A 14,037-nucleotide genomic window follows, 5' to 3' on the forward strand; every position below is an offset into this window, starting at 1 on the left:
GGTGGCAAAGGAGTCCATGTCGAGAGATGAGATGGAGTGTGCGGAAGTTGTTCCGCAGGCCGAGTCTGGAGGTAAAGGTGAACGAGACAGGGCGTCGGCGTCGGAGTGTGTTCGCCCACTGCGGTATACGACGCGAATATCGTACTCCTGGATGCGTAATGCCCAACGGGCTAGGCGGCCAGTGGGATCTTTCAAGTTGGCAAGCCAACAAAGCGCGTGGTGATCTGTGACCAAGTCGAATGGGCGCCCGTACAGGTATGGTCGGAACTTGCCAAGTGCCCATACTAAGGCCAAGCACTCTTTTTCGGTCACGCTGTAATTGGCCTCAGGCTTCGTCAGCGTGCGACTCGCATAGGCGACTACGTATTCGGGGTAGCCTGGCTTTCGTTGGGCGAGGACGGCGCCGAGACCGACCCCGCTGGCATCTGTGTGTACCTCAGTTGCAGCCGACGGGTCGAAATGGCGAAGAATAGGTGGGGAGGTGAGAAGACGACGCAGCGTAGCGAAGGCGGAGTCACATGCAGGGGACCAGGAGGAGAGGGTGGTGTCACCGCGCAGAAGCTGAGTCAATGGCGCCATGATCGATGCGAAATTCCGAACAAAGCGCCGGAAATATGAGCATAGGCCCACAAAGCTCCGAAGTTCTTTGATGGTCTGAGGCTTCGGAAACTCAGCGACTGCTCGAAGTTTTGCAGGATCGGGTAGAACGCCGTGCTTGGACACAACGTGGCCTAAAATGGTGAGCTCTCGCGCGGCGAAGCGGCACTTCTTGAGGTTGAGTTGGAGGCCAGCGTTCGTTAGACAGGTCAAAACAAGTTTGAGGCGGAGCAGGTGAGTCGGAAAATCAGGCGAGAAAACCACGACATCGTCGAGGTAACACAGACATATGGACCACTTGAGGCCACGCAGCGTGTTGTCCATGAGTCGTTCAAAGGTGGCAGGGGCGTTACAAAGCCCGAACGGCATTACGTTAAATTCATATAAGCCGTCAGGCGTAATGAATGCGGTTTTCTGGCGATCGGATGCAGCCATCGGTACCTGCCAGTACCCCGAACGCAAGTCAAGGGACGAAAAGAATTCTGCTCCCTGAAGACTGTCGAGGGCGTCGTCGATGCGCGGCAAAGGATAGACGTCTTTGCGCGTTACCTTATTTAGCCGACGGTAGTCGACGCAAAAACGAATAGACCCGTCCTTCTTGCGAACGAGAACGACAGGCGATGCCCAGGGACTGTGCGAAGGTTGAATAACGTCACGGCGCAGCATATCTTCGACTTGGGTGGTAATGACACGACGCTCTTCGGCCGAGACGCGGTAGGGTCGTTGACGTAACGGCTGATGTGAACCGGTGTCAATGTAGTGCTGCACTTCCGACGTGCGGCCCAAGTGAGGTTGTGAAACGTCGAATGAACTTCTAAAGTGGTGCAGGAGATCAAGAAGGTCGGCGCGTTCGGCAGGTGTGAGGGTATCGGCGATGGCACTCGAGAATGCATCCTTGGACGTCTCGTCAAGCGCGGAAAGCGAAGACGACGGGCCGGAGTCGACATCAAAAGAGTCTCCGGGGACGTCAAGCAAAGACGAAGAGTCGAGGAGTTCCACGATGCCAAGGCATTCACCAACGAGCAATGTAATAGGCGCACAGAGGGGATTGCAAAAGTATATATTGCTACAGCCGCCAGCCATGCCAAGTGTTGCGAAGGGTAGTCGGAGAGATTTACGGCTCATGAAGACGTCGGAAGGTGTGAAGAGGACCGTTGCATCAGTGATGGCATCGCAAGAGACGGGTACGAGAGCGAAGGAGCCAGGTGGAATATCTGTGTCCTCGCGCACGGTAAGTTTAGAAGGGCGGTCACAATCTTCGTGCAAGGGTGCGTCACAAGGGGAAAATTCAACTTCGGCGCGTGCGCAGTCGATCACGGCTTTATGACGGGATAAGAAGTCCCATCCGAGGATGACGTCATGCGAGCAGGTGGGAAGAACAATGCACTCGACTATGTAAACAATGCCGTGAATAAGCACACGTACAGTACAGGCTGCGTGCGGAGTGACGTGCTGAGCGCTTGCCGTACGAAGCGACAGTCCAGAAAGCGGCGTGGTCACCTTGCGCAGCGAACGGCACAGTTTGGCGGCTATCACAGAAACGGCTGCGCCGGTATCCACAAGAGCGAATGCAGGAACACCTTCTACACTAATTTCGACCACGTTAGCAGGACAGGCGCGAGGACTTAGACAGTTCGAATGGGGCGCAGTTCTTGCCTCGTGAACTGCGACGTTCAGTTTTCCTGGTCAGGTGGTGCGGGTCCCCGACGCATTGGGGAGAGCGAGCGTCGGCGAGGGGATGGCGAGCGACGCGAAGGAAATTCTGGAAGGTCAGCACGAGCATACGGTTGAGGGGAAGGAGTGGCGTATTGGCGAAAGGGCTGGCTGCCGTACTGGAAGGGCCGAGAGGCGTCGCCGAACGCTTGAGGCCGACGTCGGCAATATCGGGCGACGTGTCCAGGAGTGCAGCAAGAATAGCAGATGGGACGATTATCCGGCGTCCTCCAAGGATTAGCTCTCGGTGCGGTCCAAGATGCAGCATGGGCTTCCGGTGGCACCGGTTGGGAATGGGTCGCGAAAGACGAAGGCGGAGGCCTGCGTACTGCCTGCGCGTACGTAAGAGGCGCGGCCACAGGCTGGACTGGCTGCGCATAGGTGGGAGGAGTCGCGACAGGCTGCACTGCCAGAGCAGAGTTGAGATTCGTGGCTGCAGGCGGCTGATGGTGTGCGGAAGGGACAACTTGAGCGACCTCTTCGGAGATGAGAGTGCGGAGCGTGTTTGGAAGACGGGAGGTGGGCTCCTGAGTGAAGGGGACTAAAGAAAGTTGGCGGGCAACTTCCTCACGCACGAAGTCCTTGACCCGTTGAAGTAACGAGCATGGGTCGTACATGCTGTCAAGGCTTGCCACCAAGTCGTCGCTGCCCAGAGCACGCCGAGTCGAAGCGCGTTGCTTCCGTAACTCATCATAACTTTGGCATAGGCTGACGACTTCGGACACAGTGCGCGGATTCCTGGCTAGAAGCATCTGGAAAGCGCCGTCATCGATGCCCTTCAGTATATGGTGAATTCGCTCAGCTTCGGGCATTGCCGCGTTGACTCGTTTACACAGGTCCATGATGTCTTCAATGTAGCTCGTGAATGTTTCTGCCGTCTGCTGTGCTCGGGTGCGCAAGCGTTGTTCAGCGCGCAGTTTGCGAACAGCGGGTCGGCCGAACACTTCTGTAAAGGTTGTCTTGAAGATGGACCATGTGGGTAAGTCACTTTCGTGGTTGTGAAACCAGAGTTGGGCAACACCAGCCAGATAAAAGATGACGTGGGTTAACTTGGCTGGATCATCCCACTTGTTGTGCGCGCTCACCCGTTCATATGACGCCAACCAGTCTTCTACGTCTTCGTCGTCTGCACCGCTGAAGATCTTGGGGTCGCGTTGTCGTGCAACGCCGGTGCAAGTGACGGACTGCGGCGTCGGCGCCGTTTGGGATGAGCTGTCGGTCATGGCGGGCGATAGGGTTCTTGATCGCAGCTCCAGGGTTACAAGCGACGGGGTTTGAGTCCCAGCACCTCCACCAATTGAGAAGAGGTTTATTGGCGGCTCCTAAGGCAAAAGCGCAGCGACCGGGAACGGCGAGACAGCCCGAAGCACTGTCCAAAAAAGGCGACAGTAATCAACAGCGCGAGCGGAGCCGAGCCGCGCGTTGGCGATGTGTCTGTGCCGCGAGGCGCGTCTTCTTCTTCACACATAATCCAATCAAGCCACTGAATTCCTGCTTTTTTACTGGTTCATTATAAAAACAAAATTTAGAAAAAAAATAAAGCTATCAAAATGAAATAACCATTAGAGATTGTGCTATCATTAACCTTGCCTAGATATTTCATGCAGGAAAGAAAGCTAATTCAAAACAACTTCCGAGAAAATGTGATAGACAAAATGCCATTACAAGAACACTACCATTAGACAGTTTTAGTTTAGTGTTGGCTTACAGTTCGCTCTGCTCACATTTCATGTGCTAAACTGCATTGATTTAGCATTTTGGAAAACAGTGTTTCCAAAAGGCGCAGGCAACGCACGGTTGGCTTGGTTACAAAAAACAAATAAGCCAAGGTGACCCACTCTCAATATCTGGTAAATCAGCTCTACAATGGAGCATAAGCAGTGTTCTACCTTCTGCTGCTGGCGTGAGGGTTGTGCCCATTAGCATTTCCAGTGAGCAGCTCTGTGCAAACTGTTAGGGTACACTGGCTGAAGTAAAGTCGACGGTAAACGCTCAGTTAGAACTCTCAAATAGTAGATGAATTAAGTTTCAACATGCAAAACTTCCTTGCTTAATTTACTGGAAACACTATGGGACCCACCATGATGGCAAAGAATTGCGAATCAAAACTTCAACACTGTGCAAACTCCTCAATGCCTTTAACCACAAATGAAAAAAAAAAAGGCTTTCAGAGCAACTGTCTGCATTCGTTCCAGTTTTTTTTTTTTTATGTTGAACAGAAAGATTCAAAGCCGTGCAGATTTGCAAAAAAAAAATGCGGGAGTGTAGTGATGCTCAAAATAAGCGTAAAAAGAAAGTTCCAACTAACAGTTCGTGCTTGGAGCATAGGTTCAAACTTACTTGTGAAGCGAAGGCAATGAGCGCAAGTTAATACAGACAAGTTTATATGTGAAACTAAGACTTGAGTAAACTGGCAGGCAATGGTCATTAACAATCCCTCACAAGGGCAACATTGGGCAAGATTGCACACATATTTCTCTATCTTTGACCTACAGCAGCCATACCAAATTTTCAGATATGATTTAGGGGAGGGAAAATGCTAACATATGTTGACTGAGCGTGTCCTCACTATAGAGAGAGAAATGCATTTGTTCTCTCTTTCCCTTGACCACCCTTGCAAGCCAAACATGCAAATTGATAAGAGGGCAGTGTAACACAACAAAGTGCTGATGCAGGAGATGCAATTAGACAAGACAAGGCATCACTGTACAGTCATCCATCCACAAAAGTTTACAGACCACAGCATCTGCGAAAACATTAAATTTCCGAGTGATTTGTGACCAAAGGCAGTAAAACCCACACACCACACCGTTGTACAGGCCAAAAGTCCGAATGCCAGATTGCATTCCAAGGCTGCCAAGATACATTTTTCTCAGATCCAGTAGCCCATAAACCTTTGCAGCTGAATGTACGCAAGAAAGTAGTCAACACACTGTAGGTGCGTAAAAACATAGTCAACACGACGTCTAATGGCAGCAAACAAGCCATCACTTTGTTTTTCTCTCTCTTTAATCAGTGAAGTACAGGTAATGGTGAAGACTACTCACTCTTGTAAAAATCGTGAAACCTAACAAGTCAAAATAAGACTTCCGGTTAATAAGCTACAGTTATATGAAGTTTCCAATGGTGCAGTACTGCATTGCAAAAAAAAAAAAAAAGAGAGAGAAAAAGGTTGCACCTGCAGAGTGTATTGTAGAGCTCACCCCAATTGTCTAATAACAACGGTGATCACAAATTGTGTGAGTGCCTTGCAGCAGGGCAGGGAATTTGCAGTGAATGAAAGAGCCTAGCAGACAACGCTGTGATAAACACGTGCTTTATCCTTGCACATGTGGCGGCTCGTCCTATATTATTCAAGAATTGGGCAGCTCTACGAACGTCCAAATATATGCAACAATGTGGCAATAAGGAAGTAGTGCTTACGGTATTCATAACCTGCACTTCACTGCATTAAAGAGGGATTAGCATTGCCTTCAAAGGGGCCCAGAAAAAGCAGCAGAAACACGAGAAGAAAAAAATTCTACCTTACACTTCTTTACCTAGCAGATTTGGCAAGCTTTACCTAAAAAACTAGTTTCAGTACACAGGACACTTTTTATTCCATTCCTGCAATTGTAGCCAGAACTTCGGGACATACCAAACTTGAGTACCTGAATGCGATCATGACGCTTAAGTGAGAGAAAGTTGATTTTGGTTCCATGTAATCATCCAACAAAAACAGATTGGCCCATCACCATCTCAGACTCAAAAAATCGTTTCCACTATTTTGTGTCTTCTACCTTCCAATTTACCTTGACTTCATGTTTTCCTTCAGAGTATTTTTTTTTCAACAGACATTCTTAAGTGGCAAACTTCTTTTGTCAGTGCTGTCTCACTCCACCAAATCTGCAAATTCTCAGCTCCTGCCGATTTTTTCAGGACCCCCTTCAGGCCCATTGCGAAAAGACAGTTTCAAAAGAGAAAAAGCAAAGAAGGCACATTAGTATTAGCACGTACCTGCAGGGGGAGCTTGATGACATTTCGCTTCGTTTTCTTTAGGAACTGCTTCAGCGATCCGCTGGACATGTACTCAGTGATGAAAATGACTCTTGGCTTTTCCGAGTCCTTGTCCATCCAGTACTTGTGGATCTTGACTATGTTTGGGTGCTCAAGTTGAGCCAAGCTGTCAAAGACCTCACGGATTTTCTCCTGCAACAACAAGTGCCAGATCCCAAGTTGTGTTGGTGTGCGAGGAGGGACTGCTGCCTCCTCGGCTGTTACAACACGAGCTGCGAGGGCCACCTTCAAAGGTCACATGCACAGTTTTACTGGGTTGAATGACTTCAGTTTACCATGTACATAAGACAGTACAAACAGAGTCAACGCAACAGACATCTTTCCTTCCTGCCACATTACCATCAGCCTAATCAAGTCCATGACAATGCCAAGTGCAACACTAATGACAATTGAGTCCGAGCAAGACGACCGCGTACATAGATTTCTAGGGGTGTACGAAAATTCCATACTTTTGAATAATGAATTAAAATTTAAAGGTGTTTAACGTCCCAAAACTGCAGAGCGTGTTATAACGGATGCCACATGGAGGGCACCGAATTAATCTTGACCATACCGAAAAGTGAAGTGGGGGGGGGGGTGTCCTTAATGCGCGCTTAATTTTCCTATCATCCTGATCGAAATGCACAAGCAGTGACAAGGAACCGAACCAGTGACCTTGTGCTTAGCCGCAGAACATCACAGCCACTGAGCACCTGTTTTTGAATCAAATTGTTCAAATTTTGAATTGAATCGTTTCGTGAATCGAGTAGTCAATATTTCAAATCGTCACCTGTGTGCAAAGTTACACAGTGAAGCACACTACATTGCTCAGCCAGACCAGATTTCTCCGGCTAGGATGAAATCATTCGCTGTCTTCAAAGAGTCCCAACTATGCGAATAAACTGACCACTTGTTCTTGATGATCCATTTGTACTTTTAAGGGCAGGAACTTGGCAATGCTGTGAATACAGTCGAAGCCAGTTACAACATTCAAGTCGCATTCGAGACAAAATTACCTTGAATATATCCAAAATCCATTAAAGCATATATTCATTACGTGCCAATATCAACCAGAAACATGTTTCTTTTGTTTACTTGCAAAATTCGGGAGCATTGGCAGGCATGTGTTTGGCACATACATTGCAGCACATGCTATTTCAATATGCAAGACGAGTCCAACACCCAACTAAAGTCTTCAAGGGAGTTTTATTTTTCCTTTCAACCTCTATATAGAATTTTAGAAAGACAACAAGCTCACTCACTTTGGCAGCAAAACTATATATATCCCAAATTTCCCTCAAACTCAGATTTTCACTGAATAGTTGTGCTTCTGCCTCCACAAATGATTAAATGAGTTAATGACAGAACATTCTTGGCTCAATTGGTTTATTTCCAACATTGAGTCACAGGGTCCTTACGCAAGAAGATGTAGCCATCTCGAATGTCCAAACCCTCTGAACACTAGGAGAGTACTGGCAAGAAGTGCAGGGCCCTAAACAATGTGCTGCGATAGTTTTCTACTAACCAGTTTTGACACCTGGAAGGTGAATTCATCCTCACACACTGACTCACTTTGTTCCTATGATCGTTGCTGCTGCCGTGAGTGAGCAAGGCAAAAAAAAAAAGTGCAACTTTTCTTTTGTTTGCAACAATAGCATACCTAGCCCTATGGCTACACGATGTCAGGAAATACTGCTGCATGTCATGGCACTACAATAATATTGATGCCAAGTCCAGCATTTCAAGAAGTCTTTGGCATCAAATTTGAATGCCTTTAAGGCGTTTCTTAACGTTCGTATTTGCTAAGTGTCATCCTTTAAGAATGAGAACCGTGTGGTAGATATTTTATAACTTCGAAAATATGTCAGTGCTTTGCTTTGCTACCATAAGAACCATGTGCCACATACATGGAAAAACACTGTCAGTCGTGGCTGATAAGATTCCACCAGTGTGGCACAGTGTTTATATTTAACAAATTTGCCATGTAATACACACCCTGCGACATAATAAAAGCTAACGACACACACGACATTTACAAGTTTTAAGCCAAAAGTTTAGGCTATAATTTCTCTCACAACTTGGGAATAACAAAATAGCTCTAGATCCATCACCTCTATACCGCGTTTAACTAGCAGGCCTACCTGACACCACCAACAAAGCAACCTTGAGCCATATTTTGCATGCACTGACCAGTTTAAGTGTTCCCCCTCTCTACCCCCCCCCCCCCCAAGGATGACACATGAATGGAATTGCTTCACTAAAGCAGATCAGACTGCAAAATAAACATTGTTGCGAATACAATGCTGTCGCTCATTATGTTGTGTATTGTTTTTTCTTCCTTTGTATTGCCTGCCCTGCTTGGACCTTGGGTCTGCAAAAGTAAAATAATAAAAAAATTACATGGAATGTTGTCAGTAAGCTTTCCCACCTCTTTGGCCTTGAAATTTTTCCTTTCAGAGAACTTGACTTCGTTCCAGACAACTTCGACACCCTCATCTGTGTCCATTGCAAGGTAGGCAGCATCTATGCCTGGAATGTCCCGCTGCTGAACCTGCAGATGAGAGAGAGAGAGAGAGAGAGAGAGAGAGAGAGAGAGAAAAAACATGTCAATATGCAAGCCAGCATAAATAAATGCAGCCAAGCCAGCAAGCCAGCGGCATTGGCTATACTGTAGACTCCTGTTGATGTACTGAAATGACATTTTCCAATTTTTACTTTTGAGTAATCTCTTTAAACCTGAAGCCCATTCAAGGACAATTGCATTGCTACCGACTGGTATATCATGAACATAAAAACCCTTGTTAGATGCTGAATGCAGCATCTCAACACGTATGAAGAAAGTAACTGCACTCTCATGATCGTTGTCATAAAAACCAATTTTATTGGTCTAAACAAACAGATAAAAATAACATTGTGTGGTATATAGACATGTTGATGCAACATCCTCTATTTTCATGTCAACTCGCAATAATGGAAGAGCACTTTATGGGTGCCTTTCATCGTCTGTGACAACACAGAGGCCTATGTCAAATTATAGCGTCAATTTTCTCTAAAGCTGACAGAATAACATCCCTAACCCACTTTCACAGGATTCCACGTGCATCATACTTTAGATCGGGGATGAGTATTTTACGTAATTGCTGCTGAGCTAATCTTGAAAACAATTAAAAGCAATGTACCCAATTGGATACTACGGGACCAAATAGGATAAAATGAAGGTCGTAGACATCGGAACCTTAGAAAAAAGATACTGGCAAGCTTGCTACCGCTGATACGGCTATTCATCATGTGGCCTCACGTTCATTTCACGATACCTTTCCTACGTACTCCGCACTCAGCCACACGTGCCAAGATGTCACTATGTTCTGTTCCCACGTGACCACATTGAGCATCACGACACCATAGAACATCGACCAGATGGAAACCTGATGGACCAGACGCAAGTATTATAGTAAATTATCTAGAAATGAGGAAATTCATAGGTGGAAGTTAGAATCGGATGGTGCAGGGCAGGGCTATTTTGAGATCGCAAGGAGAGGCCTTTATTCTGCAGTGGACATAAAATAGGCCAATGATGACGATGAGGATGCAACTGCTGTGCAGTGGTGCAAATCTTGCTGAACACTTGCACTTCCACAAAATGACATCTCAACTACCTTCCTAAAAATTTCTTCACTGTGCTTATGCTGAAAAAAAAAAAGGCAGCTATATTCTGGACATTTTCAGTTGCATCAAGTGTGAATGCCACATGTTATTGTGGTTCCTCGGCGGCATTCTCGCCAAAATTATCAGCCTAAAAGAGGGACCGAGGACCTCATGGATTGATGTATGTATGTTGCAGTGGTGCAGGTTACATCAGCGCTGGTGCAGCTGGGCAACTCCAAGGAAACACCATTTGCATTTTGTGCAGCAAGCAGGATCGCCTCCAAGTCTGTCTGCCTGAACTTGCAGTTCATGCTAAAGATTTTTTTCTTTTCATTGGGTCTATGGGAAACCAACCAAATGTTCGCACAGTGTTGCTGATAATCAAAAATTAAGCTTAACTGGGCTTGTCTTAACGGGAATATGCTGTCACTGGCGAGTTGAAGGTCTCACAAGATAAACAGCAGGTTACGGGTTACATTGTAGTGGAAAACTGGTTCACGAGTTTCATTAGCCCACGTGTGTCTCGTGGACTCGGCATTAGCATTAAGACTGCGCTCTAAGCACAGATGCGCCCACAGCATCAGTTATATATAGTATTATGGATAAGGCCCTGCAACCACCACCACTTTCCCCTGAACTTCACCAGAAAAAAAAAAAAAAAAAACTGCCTTTTCCAACCACTAGAGTAAATAATTTTACGCTCCCAGAATTCGCTTCCTGTAAGTGTACAAAACTTTTATTTTTATACAAACACGCAGGCATGTGGCTTGATATTGACAAAGGCAAAATCCAGGTTGGTAGGCTAGCAGTGCTTTTGCACTAAGGTAAGGGCCAGTTGGCACATCTAGCTGCGTTTGTTGGCATCAGTTCCTTATCGTGGGGACTTTGACTTTGCAAATTGACCATCTTTTGACAAAATATTGTACAATAAATGCAACAATTCACATGGAGTATGCATGTGCACAGAAACTTATTATTTTCAAACTATTAGAAAAAAATCTTTCTTGGAGCTTCCTAAAGGTAGCGTGCAATGAATAACAGAACAAGCACGAAGACTAGACAAATCCATGTAGTACTACTAACCATTCCTGTGCCAGCTCGAGTCTTCCTAGCATAAGCTACGTACCAAAGCTACACTTTAACCTCGTGGCATTTGGGTACCTGTGGACATAATTTCCTACTAAACTACATTTCTACTGTGCCAAAGCTTCGTCTAGAAATGTTCTTGGGAAATTCTATGGTTTTCCCAAGTGAAATTCTTAAATAGTCACAGACTGGTCTCACCGCAAATGCATTACAAGAAAACCACTGCCCGCCTTTTTTTCTTTTTCTTTCTTTTTACAACACACCAAATTAGTGTGCCCCCGGTGAAAAGCAACACAATAGATCTGTGTGTCATGCAATCTACACTTCTACTCAATGCATTGTGAATCATGCCTTCCTAGATTGGTTAAACTTTCAACTTGACAGTCCTATCACCTTGTAACAGCAGTAAGCCTCTCTAGGGCATACAACCTGGCTTAGCTGTCAGTGGTTTTGAACAAGTGCAACTGACAATTCCTTGCCTGTTGGCTCATTATGATGAAAGCTCCAGTCTTCCTGGCATAAGCTACGTACCAAAGCTACACTTTAATCTCGTGGAATTTGGGTACTCGTGGACATGATTTCCTACAAAGATTGCCACAGGGAACTCTCGTGCCATATTTGTACTGCTACCTTGATAATGGTGCATAGCACATCGATTTGTCTCATTTTCATGCTTGTGACTTCAGACATTCTTTTGTTATTACAGTTTATTTCTCTCTTATTTCCAAGTAATCGTATATTTCTAGATGCACATAAGGGCGATAAATTTCAGCGCATATGCATAATGATAGTGTAATACTCAGTTGAAAAATATCAATCTGCAATGCCACAAAGTTGTTTCAAACCCAGAAGGAAGAGATTTATCCAAATACACGTGGTACCCAAGATTTGTTGCCCTACTTGCAGACACTAGCATCAAAGTTCCCTCTAGTATTTTTTTTTTGGGGGGGGGTAACTATGCCTGCCTGTAACTGATGTCTTTGTCACACTGAAAAATCTTTTATATAATAAGAGTCTGGACCATACCCCCCCCTCCCCCCCGCCCCCGATTGCTGCTATTTCGTAACAGAATTCTCACAACAAAGGTGGTGTTTGCTTCAATCAATGCAAATACAGCACAGTGCTATGTTGCGAGGTCTGGTTAAATTACAGAGGGTCTGATCTGCTGTACAATAGAGGAGGAAATAGTGCGCAGCATCTGACGTGCAAAGAAGTCCACAGCTGTCAAAAGGGTTTTTAGATTGTTTCATACAATAGGTACAGTTGCACAAGCACTTTCTGCACGAAGCGAAAATTGCGTTAATGAATTAAATTCTTTTGGAATTCGCGCAACATCCTTAGAGTGAGAGAAGCAGTTCACAATGCGACATTCTTGGTGCACAGTCCTGCGACGCTTACCACGGAGTTCCCCACCATCCTACCCTAATTGTATCACACACAACCATCTCTATTCCTCCATATGCTTTGTTGCACACGTGTAACAGTTCCAAAGCTTTCTAGCATTTTATTGTCCACGCGACTGCTGCGCCTGGTACACCATACAGAAGACGGCGTCTTTTTTTTTTTTTTTCACAGCGCTTGCATTGTGGGCAGATGATTCGTGCCAGTTCCCAAGAGCTTTTTTTTTTTTTTCTGCCTTGTCCTTTCCTGTGACAAGTTGTAACTTGTAATAAAAGGCGAGAAGCCAGGGGGGTTTCAACTGACATCGGCTCACTATTTTCTCCCTCTCTCGCTCGGCGCGACCCGGAGCACAATCGCCAGCTGAAACTGTTTCCGAAACTTCGCGCTGAACCGTCCCGTGTTGTAACAGACCGGTGCAGCGACTAACGTTCTTTCGGCGGGACTGAAATGATAATTAAACGTCTCGTGCATGACGTCACCACAAACAGCACAGGCGCGAAAGAACGCGCGCGCACGCACACACATACACACACACACGTGTATGTACGTACATAGAAAAAAAGAAAAGAAAAAAAAAATGAACGGGACCACTACGGCTGAGCAGCCGTTGTCACACGACTGTCAACCGCAGCTTAACCCTTCTACGCATATGCCTGAGTCACGAAGCTCCGTGCTCGGCGATAGTCGTTTGTAAATCATCAGGGGGCCTGACAAACAACCCCGACCTCGTGGGTGCGATCGCCCCGACGCGCTCCGACAACTTGCGCAAGCAAAGAGAAAATAAAAATAAAACTGCTATAAAGCTAGAACAGCAGCAGCCGGGGCGTTTCCAAACCGCTGGCTTGAGAAGGCCATGGATAGAGTCAAGTGGACGACTACGTCCGTCGATCTTTGACGTGGTTAGATGCACGGACTGATTAAACGGCCAAGACGGGGCGGCGGCATTTGGGGAGACGCCGAGAATAGGTCTTTCGGCGAATTGTCAAACGACGCCTCGTTAGCGCCGCCCTATGCGACCCAATTTGCTTAATTCTCTATTTTCTTTACAGAAAAATACGTTTAAGGTTGGTTGCGGTTAACGAGAGAACTGGTTGATCGAAAGCTTTACCTCTTCCCTCCGCTTGAGCCATCGGCCACAAGGGCTCTCTTCTAGGACTTCGCTTTCATCTTCGGAATCGTCGCCGCTCCCACGCTGTTCGTTGGATTCCTGAGGAATCTTGTCTTTTGCGTCGCCCATAGTCGCAACAGAAGGCTTCGTGAAAGCTGTATCATGCGGAACACATCAAAATAGGGGCCTACTACCAACGGGACCAGATTTAAGGCTGTATACGATACAAACGATACTAAAATCGAGTCAAATGGTGCGAATACCAACACGACGCAAAGCGCACAATGCACGCACAACCGCGTCCACACGCTATTAAATACACTATTTCGGCTGAGTTAGCGTAGGACTATCCTTGTTAATTGGTTGGCGGTAAGAGCTAGACGGCTATAACCTACCTAAAGCATTAGCAAGTAAAGGAAATCTTCAATTTCTTTGAAGTTACTAAAACAAAC

At 46.3% G+C, this 14,037-nt stretch overlaps 1 protein-coding gene across 4 annotated transcripts in view; it reads right to left on the reverse strand.

Moving 5' to 3' along the window:
- The window catches only part of Madm (MLF1-adaptor molecule), a 32,185-nt gene extending 18,261 nt beyond the window's left edge, over window positions 1-13,924 (reverse strand). For 3 of the 4 annotated variants that reach the window (XM_050174962.3, XM_055068609.2, XM_050174960.3), the window contains exons 1-3: window positions 13,586-13,924; window positions 8,774-8,896; window positions 6,307-6,498 (exon numbers count right to left, since the gene is read on the reverse strand). In XM_050174962.3, the coding sequence (XP_050030919.1) occupies window positions 6,307-6,498; window positions 8,774-8,896; window positions 13,586-13,714 (444 nt within the window). In that variant the 5' untranslated portion in view covers window positions 13,715-13,924. The remainder of the gene's footprint in view (window positions 1-6,306; window positions 6,499-8,773; window positions 8,897-13,585) is intronic. The other variant, XM_050174961.3, reaches the window with a different exon arrangement.
- Window positions 13,925-14,037: the final 113 nt, after the last annotated feature.

This window comes from Dermacentor andersoni, chromosome 9 (assembly GCF_023375885.2).
Source record: "Dermacentor andersoni chromosome 9, qqDerAnde1_hic_scaffold, whole genome shotgun sequence".
In the NCBI taxonomy this organism is placed as follows: domain Eukaryota; kingdom Metazoa; phylum Arthropoda; class Arachnida; order Ixodida; family Ixodidae; genus Dermacentor; species Dermacentor andersoni.